Genomic DNA, 19,330 nt, shown 5'->3' with positions numbered 1-19,330 from the left:
CCTTGTTCAGGGGCAGAACGACAGATTTTTACCTGGTCAGCTCGGGGATTTGATCTTGCAACCTTTCGGTTACTAGTCCAACGCTCTAACCACTAGGCTACCTGCCGCCCAAAATTAATGCATTATGATTTTAAGGAGGTAACATTGAATTGGGTACAGTCATATCTAACTGACAGGAAACAGTCTACCTATATCAATGGTTCATTTTCTTCCCCTCATGCGTTAAACTGTGGAATACCACAGGGCAGCTGCCTTGGGCCACTTCTTTATTTAATATATACCAACGACCTTCCCTATGCCTTAGCTGAAACTCAAGCTACTATATTTGCAGATGATACTACAATTTATGCAGCAAGACAATCGGTTCAACACGTACAGCAAGCTTTACAAGGAGATTTGGAGAATATCAGGGAGTGGGTTTGCCAGAACAAACTTGTTTTAAACACCAAGAAAACCAAAGTTATGTTGGTCTGTTCAACTAGGAAAAGGCAAAAACAGCATAGGATACAATTAAGTATGGGAGGAGTACAAATTGAAGAAGTGGCCGAAACCAAACTATTGGGAGTGCAGCTAGACAACTGCTTATCATGGTCGTCTCAAATAAATAATCTATATAAAAAAAAAATATTAAAACAGCATGCATAATCAGAAGGACAGCTAAATATTTACCAGGAAAAATTCTTAAGCAAATAACACAAGCATTAATTGAGAGTCGGGTGAACTACTGTTCTGTGGTCTGGGGAAATGCATCATCAGTGGTAGGAGGCTGCAGATTGAACAGAACAAAGCAGCAAGGATTGTTTTAAGATGGAGATATGGTTCTTCTGTTGCAGTCATGCGCAATGTTCTTGGTTGGTCATCAATCGACAAGATAATTGAAAAAAACATGCTTATTTTATAATATACATCATTTAAAACGGCCAAGTTCTATTCACAACGGTATTCAGTTGGTAAGAGACAGACATTCCGTAAATACTAGGAATAGATTGTCCACCATCTATGCGTTATCCAGACAGAAAAGAGAAATAGGCAAAAGAACATTTCAATTTAGAGCAATAAAGAAATTGAATAAATTGAGCAAACCAGAAACCTTTCAAAATATACATTTAAACATTATTTTAAAACGATTTAAATATAATACATAAAAATGTTGTGGAACTATGGTAGAAGAACAATCAATATTTTTTAGATTGCGTATTTATTGGGTCATTATGTTAGTATATTATGTATGTTTGTAATAGTGTGTTATATGTGAAAATGTGTTCGTATTATAAATTGTATTTTAATGTTTAAGGACTCTTGGAAGATTAGTCCAAATGGGGACTAAAAGACAATCAAATCAATCAAGCGGTCTTGTCTTAGTGAAAGGGGCTGTGTGATGTCTCTTCAAGCGGTCTCGTCTTAGTGAAAGGGGCTGTGTGATGTCTCTTCAAGCGGTCTTGTCTTAGTGAAAGGGGCTGTGTGGCTTTTAAGGCATTTCTACCTTATTAGATGAACACACGTTGGGCTCTGGGTGGGGCAAGGACAGCCAGAATGGGGCCAGGACAGCCAGAATGGTTAAGGGTGGGGCGAAGACAGCCAGAATGGGGAAAGGGTGGGGTGAGGACAGCCAGAATGGGACCAGTGTGGGGGCTGTCAACAGGAAACGGACAGGGGGAGGGAGGGAAGGATGGGGTGAGTGTAGGAGGGTTGAGGCAGGGCCGAAAGCGCACTAGTAAGACCCGAAAGCACACTTATGACATCACATAGGAATGTTCCCCTTTCACACCCCACGTTCTTCTTAGTACAGACACATTTTCATTGAGATGTGCTAAACGTGTTATATACGCTAGCTGTGTTGCAGTCTATGTAATGGACACTGCGGCTGGCTGGCTGGCTGGTTATAGTTGAGAGCTTGTGTGTTAGTGTTTTATGTTTGAGGAGGAAAAACAAGTCCATGTCTGGTTATTGTAACCGCTGAGCAGAAGTGATCAGAGTCAATGTACCGTAGCCTACTGACGATCTACGGTCCTTGTGTATGTAGCATGAAACGGCTTTAATTAATTAGCTTAACGACTTGAAATGTTTTGAAAGATTTATTTGGAGTAACATCACAAGAAGCACTCTCTCGCAGGAATTCCATTAACGGTCCGAATGTAGCCAAACGTAGCTGCTGCTCATGTTGGTATCTGTACTGATGGCGCAAAAACCATGACAGGGAGACGTAGTGGAGTGGTAACGTGCGTACAAGCAGTTGTTCCCGATGCCACTTGGGTACACTGCAGCATCCACCGAGAGGCTCTTGCTGACAAGGGAATGCCTGACAGCTTGAAAGACGTTTTGGACACTACAGTGAAAATGGTTGACTTTGTTAAAGTAAGGCCCCTGAACTCTCGTGTATTTACTGCACTATGCAATGATCATGGGCTGCGACCACGTAACGCTTTTACAACATACAGAAGTCCGCTGGTTATCAGGGGGTAAAGTATTGACAAAAAAAAATTGAATTGAGAGACAGCTTAAAGTTTTTTTTACTGACCATGATTTTCACTTGTCTGACCGCTTGCATGATGACGAGTTTCTCACACGACTGGCCTATCTGGGTGATGTTTTTTCTTTCCTGGATGATCTGAATCTAGAATTACAGGGACTCTCCGCAACTATATTCAATGTGCGGGACAAAATTGAGACTATGATAAAGAAGTTGGAGATCTTCTCTGTCTGCATTAACAAGGACAACACACAGGTCTTTCCATCATTGTATGATTTTTTTGTGTACAAATGAACTCAAGCTTACGGACAATGTCAAATGTGATATAGCGAAGCACCTGAGTGAATTGGGTGTGCAGTTACGCAGGTAGTTTCCCGAAACGGATAACACAAACAACTGGATTCGTTGTCCCTTTCATGCCTCCAGTCCACTTACTGATATCTGAACAAGAGAGCCTCATCGAAATTGCAACAAGCGGTTCTGTGAAAATGTAATTTAATCAGAAACCACTAAAAGATTTCTAGATTGGGCTGCGCTCAGAGTATCCTGCCATTGCAAATCACGCTGTTAAGACACTGATGCCGTTTGCAACCAGGTAGCTATGTGAGAGTGGATTCTTGGCCCTCACTAGCATGAAAACTAATTACAGGCAGACTGTGTGGAAAATGATTTAAGACTGAGACTCTCTCCAATACAACCCAACATTACAGAGTTATGTGCATCCTTTCAAGCACACCCTTCTCCTTTACCTGTGGTGAGTTATTCACAATTTCCGATGAAGAAATCAAGTTTTATATGTAAGATGGTTAAATAAAGAGCAAAATTATTGATTATTATTATATTATTATTTGTGCCCTGGTCCTATAAGAGCTCTTTGTCACTTCCCACAAGCCGGGTTGTGACAAAAACTCACTCTTTCTTCTGTTTAATAAATGTATCGTATGGTGTGTGTGTGTGGGAGGCTTACAATGATGGCAAAAACCAAAATTTGAGAGTGCGCTGATCCTGGTGCTAGAGGGGGTACGCAGCTGGAGGTTGAATGTTTGAAGGGGTACGGGACTATAAAAAGGTTTGGGAACCACTGCTCTAATAGAACAGTTCATTGAACATACACACATTTTCCTATAGTTGGAGCACACAATGCAGAATACTTCTGCCAAAAACACAGCTGCTACAGCTAGTAATGCCCGTTTACACAAATGAAATGGTTTGTTTAATGCGCCAGTGAGTGCATTTCCAATTACTTTTCTGGGCAAATAGAAGTCCACTCATACTCCCAATTATTAATGATTTACAGTACACACTGTTGAATGGGGATGGTAGTTTTCTTGGACTTTTTGCCAGATGTTTTTATCAAGGTGCCAAGCAGTGATGAATTGTGTGGTAGCTTCTGAAAGTCCAAATTTGACTCGACTTCATAAATATTGGGTTAGCAACAGTAAACTGTCTGTTTGTAAAATGACTGTCTTTAGACAAGTAAATATTATAACACATTATCAAATAAATGTAGTCTGGATTAATACATTATCTTCTAATCTTTTATTGCCAGCATTACATAGTGACTTAAGAGATGACTGGAATGTACTGTATGGGAAGAGCACTAGGTGATGGAAGTAAATATTGTCTGATGGTATGACGAGTGAAGGAATGTACAGCACTGTCAGTGCCGCTCTGTTTCATCTTGAAATATTCTCCATACATCACACTTCAATATGCACCACCTGGTTTGTGACTTGACTTGAGAAACAATGTCTTCTTTCTAGACTAGGGGTGGCCCGGGGGCCACATTCGGTCTACAACGAGGTCAAGAGGGTTGCACTGAAAATGTGTTATATTTCCTTGCTGTCACAATTTGCATAAAAATAGTCCTCCATCCATTGATTTTGGAATTTACGAGGCTCCCTGAATGTCTAGCTTTCCTTTTGGGTGATTATTAGTGAGCTGGACACAGTCAATAAATGAAGAATGTTGGTCCATTATCATTTATACACAATTTCGATTTGGTTTTAGACTTTTTAAAGTATATCGAGTTTGTCAACAAAAACACAAAAAATGGCACCCCTTGTGTGCACATTCGGTTGTTACTGTATACCGAATGACAGAATGAAAATGTGGATATCACCCAACCCGATCACTAAACTGCTGGCAGTTGTGAAAAAAGTAAATAGTTGGAAGAGTTACAAGGTTGAAAATAATGCCATTGTTAATTAGATGCTTTTTTTTCATTAACCGGGCTATTTTCTCTTGAACAATATGGTCTATCTGCTGGAAACTCGTGGACAATATGGTCTATCTACTGGAAACTCGTGGACAATATGGACACAGATATAATAATTGAATACATATTTTTTTTAAGTTATTCTATTATAAATTACCGAAGTTAAAATAGATTGCCATAGATTACCTGTTAATTACCAAAAATTCTGGTAACTTTAGTAAACTGCCAGTAGTTTTGCAACCCTAGAGATAATGGATATAATATCAACAAAGCAAGTTTCCTCTTAGATACCTTCTCTGACAGATGTTTAAATTCTACGCTAGTCAGCAGCGGCTAGTCAGCAGCGCTAGTCAGCAGCGGCTAGTCAGCAGCGGCTAGTCAGCAGCGGCTAGTCAGCAGCGGCTAGTCAGCAGCGGTAGTCAGCAGCGGCTAGTCAGCAGCGGCTAGTCAGCAGCGGCTAGTCAGCAGCGCTAGTCAGCAGTGACTAATCAGCAGCGCTAGTCAGCAGTGACTAGTCAGCAGCGCTAGTCAGCAGTGACTAGTCAGCAGCGCTAGTCAGCAGTGGCTAGTCAGCAGCGGCTAGTCAGCAGCGGCTAGTCAGCAGCGGCTAGTCAGCAGCGGCTAGTCAGCAGCGGCTAGTCAGCAGCGGCTAGTCAGCAGCGGCTAGTCTACTATTACCTCAGAAGTCGTAAACCATTATTGGCTGATGTTGGAGTGCTTTTGTTGTCACACAGACATATCTGCTACTGGAATGTGTATAATGCAAATTACCAGGGCTAAGGAGCTCACTGTACTGTACTTCTCTAATCGGTGAGCCTTTTTAGCGAAGGTCACACTTCTGTCAGTGAAGGATTAGCAGGCTATGCCGGGTGTTTTAATAGTAGCGGTGAAGAATGTTTATACATGTAATAGCCACTGGCATACATTTGACACCTCAAACGCTACATGCACTCAATGCTATTAGAGCGTAGTTAGGGTGTTGTTGTTCTACAGGTCCCAAGAGAAGGCTCACTCAGTAATAGGCCTGGATGAGGCTAGGGAGTATAGACATCTCTGCCTGTTTCCATTTCTGTGTCCTGACTTCAGATATACTGTAGCGTACACAGTGTGGTACCGTGGAGTTTTGGCATAATTCCTCGAAAGCCCATGCTTGTCTCCTGATCATTTGTGAGGGGGGACACAGTACGTGCTTGTCTCCTGATCATTTGTGAGGGAGGGATACAGTACGTGCTTGTCTCCTGATCATTTGTGAGGGAGGGATACAGTACGTGCTTGTCTCCTGATCATTTGTGAGGGAGGGACACAGTACGTGCTTGTCTCCTGATCATTTGTGAGGGAGGGATACAGTACGTGCTTGTCTCCTGATCATTTGTGAGGGAGGGATACAGTACGTGCTTGTCTCCTGATCATTTGTGAGGGAGGGATACAGTACGTGCTTGTCTCCTGATCATTTGTGAGGGAGGGATACAGTACGTGCTTGTCTCCTGATCATTTGTGAGGGAGGGATACAGTACGTACTTGCCGTGACAGCGTCTTTGGCCTGGCTACAGCACTGTTTACATATTTTTGAAGTGAGTGGCTCCTGGGGAGAGAGAAATGCACATGGCCGTTTTGACTTGGGCTTCTCACCTGTACCACATCAAGAGGTTTTTACTCAGAGAGTAGCAGGTTTTCCAGAGTACTAGCACCTCTGAACAGAGCGGGCTGTAATTTGCAAACCAAGTGCAATGCGAAAATGTCAGCAGTCAGAACGCTGCGCCAAACGAACGGCCAATTAACATTCGGTGTGTGTGTGTGTGGTCCCTAACACAGGTTAGTGTTTAGCTGGGAGGGCAGAGTGAGGCCACTAGTTATTTCCCCCAATACAGGTGCTCCTTTGTACAAGGAGTGCTGGTGGGTAATGTAGGGTTGTGAGCTTTGAAGTTAAACAGGTGATATACATATTCGTGTGTATACATTTTTTTTCTCTTTTGAAATGAAAGGAAAAATCGAACATGTTGATGTGGGGAAAGCCTTGTAAGGAACCGTTGATAACAAGGATTGGGGAGGTCAACTGAAAGCAGTTGATCTAGTTTGGAAAACTTGCTACTAGAAGACGGTCTGTATCAGAATGATAGTGATTCTGTGGGAACAGTACGTTTTCTCATCCATCCCACTCACCCACCCCCAAATTGTATCTTAGATGTCCTCCTCGCATCCTGGTTAGGGGGTCAAACCTCCTCCCCTATTTACTAATAGTCTGTCACCACGGCAACTCAACACAGCCCCGGGGAAAGCCCACTGATGCATGTAAGAGAGATTGTGACTGTTGGAGTCCTCACTAGAAAAAGAGTATGTGGCTGATTCAACTTCACTTTTCGATACGAGTCCCCTTTCTTGATAATGGAAAGATTTTTGATATACCAGCACTACCTGTGCTACCAAATACACCATTTGATACTGTTAATCTATTGTGCTGTTATCCATCTTTAAACATTTGATCTGCACTGTCATACCCAGGGGATATTTTGACTAATTTCAGGGGGTTTGATTTATGTGCACATGTTTCTAATGAAATAATCTGAGTGGTTGAATCAGGCTATAATATGTGACAGTTTGATACTGTACTCCTGGCAGTCTCCTCCAAGCCCCTCCAGCCTCCCAGATCTTTTGTCTCTCCATAAACCAGCGACCTCACTGGATGTGTGAGGTCAGCACTGTGGAGTTCCGCTGTAGATCTACCATCACTAGAGAATGAGTCACTCAGCACAGCTCCTCCAGTCCTGTCTGTTGCCAATGGGATACCCCTGAGGTTCTCATGTTACACTTTTTCATAGGGAACCTTCACGCTTACTTCACCGTTTTTATTTCGTTGCGCCATTTTTTTTTGAAACATCTGTTTTTCCTAGAGGAAACTACTTCACATAATGTAGATTTAAGCAAATGTTGTGAAAACTTTACTTTTGGCACTTTGACCTTCTCTAAGGGTTTTGATGTTGATACAGAATTGTGAACAGAGATTTGTGATGGTATGGTGGGCAGTCTCCTCCTCCGCTTTCTCTCTCTAGTCTCTCATGTCTCGGGACAATGGGTCTTGCAGTGCTAAGACGCAGCTGTGTTTGTACTGCAGTGGCGTGCTGGACTTTCTCCCCATTCCTCCTGCTGACCCTCTCTGGGGGGGATGGGGGGAGGTTGGGGAGAGGAGAGGAGCAGAGTGGTAGGTGGGCTTAGACACTCCCCAGGTGGCTGAATCTCCCCCATCTCCTTTCCTGGACGCCACAGTCCTATCCTTGGCTCTTACTCTCGGACGCAGAAAACTATGGTGGAATTAGCTGTGATTACCGGAAAAGTGGAGAGGTCAGCATTTGGATGGGACACAATAATGCCTCCCCCGTCCCCCTGGCTGTCCTGCCGACAGGCCCTTAGCCTCAGCATGGGTAGTAAGAGGGAGAGGTAGACTGTGCAGGAATGCAGTCAACGGCAGTTTGCTGTTTGGCCTTTCAGAGGTAACCAAGCATGTCCACCCAGTTTTTCTTTCCCCTGCTCCTCTCCGGCAGAGATAAGAGGCTGCTTGGAAAATGAGAGGGGGGAAAAAAGAGGATGATTGTTGATCGGCACAGCCCCAAGTAAAGGGCTCAGCAGCCAGCCTTCCTAGTCAGGAGAGAGCCTGGAGCCGGCCTTCCTGGTCGGGAGAGAGCCTGGAGCCGGCCTTCCTGGTCGGGAGAGAGCCTGGAGCCGGCCTTCCTGGTCGGGAGAGAGCCTGGAGCCGGCCTTCCTGGTCGGGAGAGAGCCTGGAGCCGGCCTTCCTGGTCGGGAGAGAGCCTGGAGCCGGCCTTCCTGGTCGGGAGAGAGCCTGGAGCCGGCCTTCCTGGTCGGGAGAGAGCCTGGAGCCGGCCTTCCTGGTCGGGAGAGAGCCTGGAGCCGGCCTTCCTGGTCGGGAGAGAGCCTGGAGCCGGCCTTCCTGGTCGGGAGAGAGCCTGGAGCCGGCCTTCCTGGTCGGGAGAGAGCCTGGAGCCGGCCTTCCTGGTCGGGAGAGAGCCTGGAGCCGGCCTTCCTGGTCGGGAGAGAGCCTGGAGCCGGCCTTCCTGGTCGGGAGAGAGCCTGGAGCCGGCCTTTCTGGTCGGGAGAGAGCCTGGAGCCGATTGTGGAGTTAAAAGCTTGGAGCTGGGTCTTTGGTCCCTGGTCCCTGGTCTCAGACCATTCTTAACTGTAGTCCCAAGGTAAAAAACGTTGCCTTTAGGTTCCACACATCTGGAAGTTCTCACAGACTTTTACAATAGCCCACCTGAGCTTCATAACTGCAGCGGTGCTGGTGAAGACAGGAGAATGAAGTCCTCAAGTTTCACAGCACAGGGGGAATCATGTCTGTCTGCTGAGGGCTCAGTGCTGTTAGTGAATGATGCTGTTCGTCTGGTTATATTCACCAGCTATGGAGCCTTTGAGTCAGTTTCCCAAATGGTGCTATGGTACCCATGGTGTGTCTTGGTTATTTCAAAGGAAAGAAACATTGTCTAATTCCATTTGTCTGGAGAACAAATGGAAATGGCATGTTATCAAGAACGTTATAAAATCATTAGGTTTTTGGCCAAAACATTTTAAGAGCTACTGCCTTCGAGAACTTTTAGAATAACACTACATGTATGGGGAAATATGAGTGTCGAAACAGACCTGCTGGTAGTCAACAAATGTCACACAGGTCACTGAAAGCATCATTGGGCTGTTCTACGGCTAGTTAACATGGACCCTATGTGAGAGTTCAGAGCAATTCGGAGCGGAGATTGTGTCGGTAGGCTGCCAAGCCTAAGACATAACAGCTGCTGGCTTTTACTGAGCTCATTTGTTCCCACTTCCAACGAATTACAACTTATAAAGGCTTTATATAGCATACATAAAGGCTTCATAACCACTACATGAATGCTTCACAAATTATCTCTAAGCATATATCATACTCTTTGTCATTATTATGAAGCCTTTATGTATGCTCTATAAAGCCTTTATAAGCTGTACTTGGTTTAATGTGTGACTGCTCATTTAGATCGTCTGTACCAAGGCCTGTACAGTATCCATATCACTATTACTAAAACACCCTATCGGGCCTCTGATAGGTGGTTAGTTCAGGAGGCCTCTGATAGGTGGTTAGTTCAGGAGGACTCTGATAGGTGGTTAGTTCAGGAGGACTCTGATAGGTGGTTAGTTCAGGAGGACTCTGATAGGTGGTTAGTTCAGGAGGACTCTGATAGGTGGTTAGTTCAGGAGGCCTCTGATAGTGGTTAGTTCAGGAGGCCTCTGATAGGTGGTTAGTTCAGGAGGACTCTGATAGTGGTTAGTTCAGGAGGCCTCTGATAGTGGTTAGTTCAGGAGGCCTCTGATAGGTGGTTAGTTCAGGGGGCCTCTGATAGTGGTTAGTTCAGGGGGCCTCTGATAGTGGTTAGTTCAGGAGGCCTCTGATAGGTGGTTAGTTCAGGAGGCCTCTGATAGGTGGTTAGTTCAGGAGGCCTCTGATAGTGGTTAGTTCAGGAGGCCTCTGATAGTGGTTAGTTCAGGAGGCCTCTGATAGGTGGTTAGTTCAGGAGGCCTCTGATAGGTGGTTAGTTCAGGAGGACTCTGATAGGTGGTTAGTTCAGGAGGACTCTGATAGGTGGTTAGTTCAGGGGGACTCTGATAGGTGGTTAGTTCAGGGGGCCTCTGATAGTGGTTAGTTCAGGAGGACTCTGATAGGTGGTTAGTTCAGGAGGACTCTGATAGGTGGTTAGTTCAGGGGGACTCTGATAGGTGGTTAGTTCAGGGGGACTCTGATAGGTGGTTAGTTCAGGGGGCCTCTGATAGTGGTTAGTTCAGGAGGACTCTGATAGTGGTTAGTTCAGGGGGCCTCTGATAGTGGTTAGTTCAGGAGGACTCTGATAGAAGTCTAAGATGCTTGGAAGGCCCCGTTTCATCCTTCTGTTGTTATTCTAGTTGCATTTTTCTGTAATGGAAGAGAATGCTTGGGATTGGGATCATTATTTCACGCCAATATGCCCACATTTTTGATTCCCACCTGTTTCAGATGAGGGTGATGTTGACTGAATGAATGGTGGATTTCCATACCAACAGGATGTGGATAAGAACAGTGTGTCCTTATTCTTATCTCCTGCTGATCTCCTGCTCAACCAGAAGCATTTTTACTGCAAACTAGATAACTTCATGAATGATAAGCCGCAGGAGGCCTTTTGTAAATAAGTATTTTGTTTTTTTATGCTCAAGTCACTTCTGGTTTTACGGTCCTCTTTGAACTGTAGCTAATGATATGCCACTTTCTTAGGGTACGGTAGATTCCATGCCAATCCTAAATCTTAATTAACACTATCTTTTGTACAGAAAAGGTGTCAGGTCATGAACCTGAACCCGTTCTTTGAATGGCACGATATACACCACATTTTTACTTCATGTTCTCTCTGCTACCGCACGGCAAGTGGTCCCGGAGCGCCAAGTCTAGGACCAAAAGGCTCCTCAACAGCTTCTACCCTCAAGCCATAAGACTGCTGAACAATTAATAAAATGCCCCCCCTTCCATTTGTTTTGCACACTGCTGCTACTCGATGTTTATTGTCGATGCATAGTCACTTCACTCCTACCTATAGTACATGTACACATTACCTCAACTAACCTGTACACCCGCACACTGACTCAGTATCGGTACCCCCTGTATATAGCCTCATTATTGTTATTTTATTGTTCATTTTTTATTATTTTTTACTTTAGTTTATTTGGTCAATATTTTCTTAACTCTTCTTGAACTGCACTGTTAGTTAAGGGCTTGGAAGTATGCATTTCACGGTAAAGTCAACAATTGTTGTATTCGGCGCATGTGACAAAGTTTGATTCGAAAGCTGCTGCAGTGTCTGCACTGTCAGCATCAATATAATCAAAGACTTTGAGGCCATTGCCTCGGGATGATTACAGGCAATTGTAGTGGCCACTTCTGTAGAAGTGATCAATACCCTTAGGGCTTGTCTCGTCTCGGTGTAGTAGACTGGGAAAGCTTGTCTCGTCTCGGTGTAGGAGGCTGGGAAAGCTTGTCTCGTCTCGGTGTAGGAGGCTGGGAAAGCTTGTCTCGGTGTAGGAGGCTGGGAAAGCTTGTCTCGGTGTAGGAGACTGGGAAAGCTTGTCTCGTCTCGGTTTAGGAGGCTGGGAAAGCTTGTCTCGTCTCGGTGTAGGAGACTGGGAAAGCTTGTCTCGGTGTAGGAGACTGGGAAAGCTTGTTTCGTCTCATTGTAGGAGGCTGGGAAAGTTTGTCTCGGTGTAGGAGGCTGGGAAAGCTTGTCTCGTCTCGGTGTAGGAGGCTGGGAAAGCTTGTCTCGTCTCGGTGTAGAAGGCTGGGAAAGCTTGTCTCGTCTCGGTGTAGGAGGCTGGGAAAGCTTGTCTCGTCTCGGTGTAGGAGGCTGGGAAAGCTTGTCTCGTCTCGGTGTAGGACGCTGGGAAAGCTTGTCTCGTCTCGGTGTAGGACGCTGGGAAAGCTTGTCTCGGTGTAGGAGGCTGGGAAAGCTTGTCTCGGTGTAGGAGGCTGGGAAAGCTTGTCTCGGTGTAGGAGACTGGGAAAGCTTGTCTCGGTGTAGGAGACTGGGAAAGCTTGTCTCGTCTCGGTGTAGGAGACTGGGAAAGCTTGTCTCGTCTCGGTGTAGGAGACGTGTATCGTCTTTGTGTGAGATCAGTGCCATGCTTTGTGTTTCATGTGAAGGGGCGGTGATGAAAAGGCGAGTCAGGGTGTGTCTCCACTTCCTGAGGTGAACACTGTCATTAATATACTCCACTGTCCTGTACTTACCTTGGCCACACTGATGTAGTTGGTGTTCTGTGCTAATGTCTCTCGCTCTCTTTTTCTCTCTCTTTCTCTCTCCCTCTTGCTCTCTCTCTCCTCTCCCATCCTCCCTGTATAGTTGAAACAGTTGGACAAGGCAGCGGCGGCGGCCCACACCTATTTCCAGGCAAACCCGGAGAGCGTGGAGATGGATCAGAACCTGGAGCAGTACAAGGCTCTGGAGGGCACCAACCTGGACCACTTTGTGGACAGAGAGGCACGACCACATCAGGTGAGAGTGTGGAACAGGAACATTTTGTGTCGGTTTTCCAGACTTAGATTAAGCCTAGTCCTGGACCATGAAGTACTTTCAATTGAGTTTTTCTTTTAAGAATGATTTTTGAATCCAGGACTAGGCTTAATCTATGTCCAGGAAACCGCCCCTCGGAGTCCATATCAGGACCTGAAAAAAACAACTGTCAATGTTCTTTAGACTGTCACTGATCCATGGAACTTACCTTGGGCCTTTTTGATTACTTAACAAATTCAGGCTTTGTGTCAATACCTTTAAACGACATCCTTCTATTCTATTTTCCCTGATTTGCTAATCACTAATCTGACATGGTTGGATTGTCAATAGTGTGCTAAGAACCCATGCTTTTACTTATCCAATCACTTATGGGTCAGTAATTACCTAAAGGGAGAAAGGATGCATTTTAATGCTATTGGAACAGGCCCTGCTACAGACAGAGGCTCCTCAGAGCACCCAGTGCTTGCCTTACCGTTGCTTTGGCAGGACCAGGCAGGGTGCTCTCTCTTAAACCCTCTTGCCTCTTTCTGCCAAATAGAATTTGGTATACAGTCTTGGAGTTGAACGTGAGGGTGTTGTCAGGTCTTCATATTGCATTGAATACCGTATGAATCCTGCCTACAGTACAGTTCATACATAGTCCATGCCTGTTAGCGTTAGCTGAACCAGGGTCTGTTTTTATCATTGTTTTCCTGCTTCCTTTCTCTCTTTTGCCGTTCTAAATTAAACTTTATGTGGCTGCTTTCTTTGTCTAAATGGTTATTTTGTGGATATATTTTCATGTCTTTAGGATGACAGTGGTCACTACAGTTTAATGAGAGGAGATAAGTTTAGTCCATTGACCTCTGCTTGCGGAGAGCACGGAAGCCAATAAAGGTCTGGCTGTGGAGGGCTGTGTCAATGCTCTCACACACTATTCTCATTCTGTGGAGGGCTGTGTCAATGCTCTCACACACTGTTCTCATTCTGTGGAGGGCTGTGTCAATGCTCTCACACACTGTTCTCATTCTGTGGAGGGCTGTGTCAATGCTCTCACACACTGTTCTCATTCTGTGGAGGGCTGTGTCAATGCTCACACACACTGTTCTCTTTCTGTGGAGGGCTGTGTCAATGCTCACACACACTGTTCTCTTTCTGTGGAGGGCTGTGTCAATGCTCTCACACACTGTTCTCATTCTGTGGAGGGTTGTGTCGATGCTCACACACACTGTTCTCTTTCTGTGGAGGGCTGTGTCAATGCTCACACACACTATTCTCATTCTGTGGAGGGCTGTGTCAATGCTCACACACACTATTCTCATTCTGTGGAGGGCTGTGTCAATGCTCACACACACTATTCTCATTCTGTGGAGGGCTGTGTCAGTGCTCATACACACTATTCTCATTCTGTGGAGGGCTGTGTCAGTTCACACACACACACTATTCTCATTCTGTGGAGGGCTGTGTCAATGCTCACACACACTATTCTCATTCTGTGGAGGGCTGTGTCAATGCTCACACACACTGTTCTCTTTCTGTGGAGGGCTGTGTCAATGCTCACACACACTGTTCTCTTTCTGTGGAGGGCTGTGTCAATGCTCACACACACTATTCTCATTCTGTGGAGGGCTGTGTCAATGCTCACACACACTATTCTCATTCTGTGGAGGGCTGTGTCAATGCTCACACACACTGTTCTTATTCATTGTATCACTCGGTGGTGTCTTACTGCCTGTCTGTCTCCACATACAGACTACACTACACAGGTTTACTCTTATGTTTTTGTCATGTAGAAGGCAGATGCAACTTGTATTGAGTAGCTCACAGTAACTGTCTTGGCTGCAACTCTGTGTGTGTATAGTTATCATGGTCCCAAGCTCAGCTAATTTCTTTCTCCTCTTTTCTCCCCAATGCTCCCCTCACTTATCCTCTCCATCTCTCCCCCTTTGTCCTCCTCCCAAACCCTCTTCTTCCTACCTCTCTCCCTCTCTGTCTTATTCTCAACCTTCTCTTTTCCCCTCTCTCTCTCTTCCCACACTCTACCCCTCTCTCTCTCTCTCTCTTCCCACCCTTCATCCCTCCCTCTCTCCCCATTCCACTCTCCCCTTTTCTTCCCACAGAGGTCCTTCTCAGCAGGGGTGAAGCTGTATGACAATGCAAACTATGAGGAGGCCATCTCCCTGTTCGAGGAGGCCCTCCAGGAGTACTACAGGGCTGACGTGGAGTGTCGGGCCCTCTGCCAGGGGCCCCAGAGGTTCGAGGAGCAGGACCATGTCCTCTACCGCTACAGCCTCTACCAACTGGTCTCAGGTCAGTCACTATCTTGTCCTATGTTTCATAATTCTTGTGTCTATAACACCTCCTTTGTGGTGTCTATGTAGTGTCTTGAACACCTATGTAGTGTCTTGAACACCTATGTAGTGTCTTGAACACCTATGTAGGGTCTAGAACACATCCTATGTAGGGTCTATAACACCTATATGTAGTGTCTATAACACCTATGTAGGGTCTATAACTCCTATGTAGTGTCTATAACACCTATGTAGTATATATGTAGGGCCTATAACACCTAGATGAAGTGTGTAACTGCTATGTAGTGTCTATTTCACCTATGTGTAGTGTCTAACACCTATGTAGTATATATGTAGGGTGTGTAACAGCTAGGTAGTGTCTATAACACATGTGTAGTGTCTAAAACCTATGTAGTGTCTAACACCTGTATGTAGTATCTATAACACCTATGCAGTATCTATGTAGGGTCTATAACACCTATATGTAGTGTCTATGTTGTGTCTTATACACCTATGTTATTCATATTGTCTCATGTTTTGTTTTATATACTTTTCTTTTTACATATTGTTTTACTGAAATCAGAGTTTGCATTTGTTGGCTCTGAAAAAATTCAACTCTTGTTGTACTCTGATGCTAGGTGACTCAGTTTGTTGACATGAATAGACATACATGAATATGTAGTATGTGGTGTATAGACATACATGAATATGTGGTGTATAGACATACATGAATATTTAGTATGTGGTGTATGGATGTGAGCTGCTTGTTCTGTGTGCTGAGTGTGGCTCCACAGTGCCAGACCAGAACACCTTAGGTCAGAGGTGTCATTTTGCCCCGCAGGCTGCATTTGGTCTTTACCGAGGTCCAGAGGGCCCCACTTAAAATTGGTTATATTGCCTCGCTGTCAAAATTTGCCCATAATTATCCTCTATTCATCACTTTTGGCATTTTTGATACCCCTGACTGTCTAGCTTTCATTTTGAAGTCAATAGTCTATACATGTAGATACATTAGAATTTCTACAGTTATTTTTTTATTTTAAATTACTTCAAACTGTCTGCTTTAGTAAATCAAATGTATTTATATAGCCCTTCTTACATCAGCTGATATCTCAAAGTGCTGTACAGAAACCCAGCCTAAAACTACAAACAGCAAGCAATGCAGGTGTAGAAGCACGGTGGCTAGGAAAAACTCCCTAGAAAGGCCAAAACCTAGGAAGAAACCTAGAGAGGAACCAGGCTATGAGGGGTGGCCAGTCCTCTTCTGGCTGTGCCGGGTGGAGATTATAACAGCACATGGCCAAGATGTTCAAATGTTCATAAATGACCAGCATGGTCAAATAATAATAATCATAGTAGTTGTCGAGGGTGCAATAAGTCAGCAACTCAAGAGTAAGTGTCAGTTAGCTTTTTCATAGCCGATCTTCGAGAGTATCTCTACCGCTCCTGCTGTCTCTAGAGAGTTGAAAACAGCAGGTCTGGGACAGGTAGCACGTCCGGTGAACAGGTCAGGGTTCCAGCAGGTCTGGGACAGGTAGCACGTCTGGTGAACAGGTCAGGGTTCCATAGCCGCAGGCAGAACAGTTGAAACTGGAGCAGCAGCATGGCCAGGTGGACTGGGGACAGCAAGGAGTCTACATGCCAGGTAGTCCTGAGGCATGGTCCTAGGGCTCAGGTCCTCCAAGAGAGAGAAAGAGAGAATAAGAGAGAGCATATTTAAATTCAAACAGGACACCGGATAAGACAAGAGAAATACTCCAGATGTAACAGACTGACCCTAGCCCCCGGACACATAAACTACTGCAGCATAAATACTGGAGGCTGAGACAGGAGGGGTCAGGAGACACTGTGGCTCCATCCGATGAAACCCCCGGACAGGGCCAAACAGGCAGGATATAACCCCACCCACTTTGCCAAAGCACAGCCCCCACACCACTGGAGGGATATCTCCAACCACCAACTTACCATCCTGAGACAAGGCCGAGTATAGCCCACAAAGATCTCCGCCACGGCACAACCCAAGGGGGGGCGCCAACCCAGACAGGAAGACCACGTCAGTGACTCAACCCACTCAAGTGACGCACACCTCCCAGGGACGGCATGGAAGAACACCAGTAAGCCAGTGACTCAGCCCCTGTAATAGGGTTAGAGGCAGAGAATCCCAGTGGAGAGAGGGGAACCGGCCAGGCAGAGACAGCAAGGGCGGTTCGTTGCTCCAGCCTTTCCGTTCACCTTCACACCCCTGGGCCAGACTACACTTAATCATAGGACCTACTGAAGAGATGAGTCTTCAGTAGAGACTTAAACGTTGAGACTGAGTCTGCGTCTCTCACATGCGTAGGCAGACCATTCCATAAAAATGGAGCTCTATAGGAGAAAGCCCTGCCTCCAGCCGTTTGCTTAGAAATTCTAGGGACAATTAGGAGGCCCGCGTCTTTTGACCGTAGCGTACGTGTAGGTATGTACGGCAGGACCAAATCGGAAAGATAGGTAGGAGCAAGCCCATGTAATGCTTTGTAGGTTAGCAGTAAAACCTTGAAATCAGCCCTTGCCTTAACAGGAAGCCAGTGTAGGGAGGCTAACACTGGAGTAATATGATCAAATTTTTTGGTTCTAGTCAGGATTCTAGCAGCCGTATTTAGCACTAACTGAAGTTTATTTAATGCTTTATCCAGGTAGCCGGAAAGTAGAGCATTGCAGTAGTCCAACCTAGAAGTAACAAAAGCATGGATTTATTTTTCTGCATCATTTTTGGACAAAGTTTCTGATTTTTGCAATGTTACGTAGATGGAAAAAAGCTGTCCTTGAAACGGTCTTGATATGTTCTTCAAAAGAGAGATCAGGGTCCAGAGTAACGCCGAGGTCCTTCCCAGTTTTATTTGAGACGACTGTACGACCATCCAGATTAATTGTCAGATTCAACAGAAGATCTCTTTGTTTCTTGGGACCTAGAACAAGCATCTCTGTTTTGTCCGAGTTTAAAAGTAGAACGTTTGCAGCCATTCACTTCCTTATGTCTGAAACACAGGCTTCTAGCGAGGGAAATTTTGGGGCTTCACCATGTTTCATTGAAATGTACAGCTGTGTGTCATCCGCATAGCAGTGAAATGTAACATTATGTTTTCGAATGACATCCCCATGAGGTAAAATATATAGTGAAAACAATAGGAACCTTAAGGAACACTGAAATTTACAGTTGATTTGTCAGAGGACAAACCATTCACAGAGACAAACTGATATCTTTCTGACAGATAAGATCTAAACCAGGCCAGAACTTGTCCATGTAGACCTATTTGGGTTTCCAATCTCTCCAAAAGAATGTGGTGATCGATGGTATCAAAAGCAGCACCAAGATCTAGGAGCACGAGGACAGATGCAGAGCCTTGGTCTGACGTCATTAAAAGGTAATTTACCACCTTCACAAGTGCAGTCTCAGTGCTATGATGGGGTCTAAAACCAGACTGAAGCGTTTCGTATACATTGTTTGTCTTCAGGAAGGCAGTGAGTTGCTGCGCAACAGCTTTTTCAAAATTTTTTGAGAGGAATGGAAGATTCGATATAGGCCGATAGTTTTTTATAATTTCTGGGTCAAGATTTGGCTTTTTCAAGAGAGGCTTTATTACTGCCACTTTTAGTGAGTTTGGTACACATCCGGTGGATAGAGAGACGTTTATTATGTTCAACATAGGAGGGCTAAGCACAGGAAGCAGCTCTTTCAGTAGTTTAGTTGGGATAGGGTCCACTATGCAGCTTGAAGGTTTAGAGGCCATGATTATTTTCATCATTGTGTCAAGAGATATAGTACTAAAACACTTTAGTGTCTCCCTTGATCCTAGGTCCTGGCAGAGTTGTACAGACTCAGGACAACGGAGCTTTGGAGGAATACGCTGATTTAAAGAGGAGTCCGGAATTTGCTTTCTAATGATTATGATCTTTTCCTCAAAGTTAATGAATTCATTACTGCTGAAGTGAAAGCCATCCTCTCTTGGGGAATGCTGCTTTTTAGTTAGCTTTGCGACAGTATCAAAAAGAAATGTCGGATTGTTCTTATTTTTCTCAATTAAGTTGGAAAAATAGGATGATCGAGCAGCAGTGAGGGCTCTTCGATACTGCACGGTACTGTCTTTCCAAGCTAGTCGGAAGACTTCCAGTTTGGTGTGGCGCCATTTCCATTCCAATTTTCTGGAAGCTTGCTTCAGAGCTTGTGTATTTTCTGTATACCAGGGAGCTACTTTCTTATGACAAATGTTTTTAGTTTTTAGGGGTGCAACTGCATCTAGGGTATTGCGCAAGTTCAAATTGAGTT

General features: G+C 44.9%; 1 protein-coding gene across 1 annotated transcript in view; it reads left to right on the top strand.

Annotated features, from left to right (window-relative positions):
* p3h2 (prolyl 3-hydroxylase 2) overlaps window positions 1–19,330 on the top strand; it is a 147,095-nt gene that overhangs the window by 57,350 nt on the left and 70,415 nt on the right. Inside the window, exons 2-3 of the mRNA XM_014149483.3 lie at window positions 12,584–12,736; window positions 14,854–15,043. Of these exons, the coding sequence (XP_014004958.1) occupies window positions 12,584–12,736; window positions 14,854–15,043 (343 nt within the window). The remainder of the gene's footprint in view (window positions 1–12,583; window positions 12,737–14,853; window positions 15,044–19,330) is intronic.

The sequence above is a fragment of the Salmo salar genome, chromosome 16 (genome assembly GCF_965601325.2).
Source record: "Salmo salar chromosome 16, fSalSal1, whole genome shotgun sequence".
NCBI lineage: Eukaryota > Metazoa > Chordata > Actinopteri > Salmoniformes > Salmonidae > Salmo > Salmo salar.
This window is presented reverse-complemented; position numbering and strand designations above follow the sequence as displayed.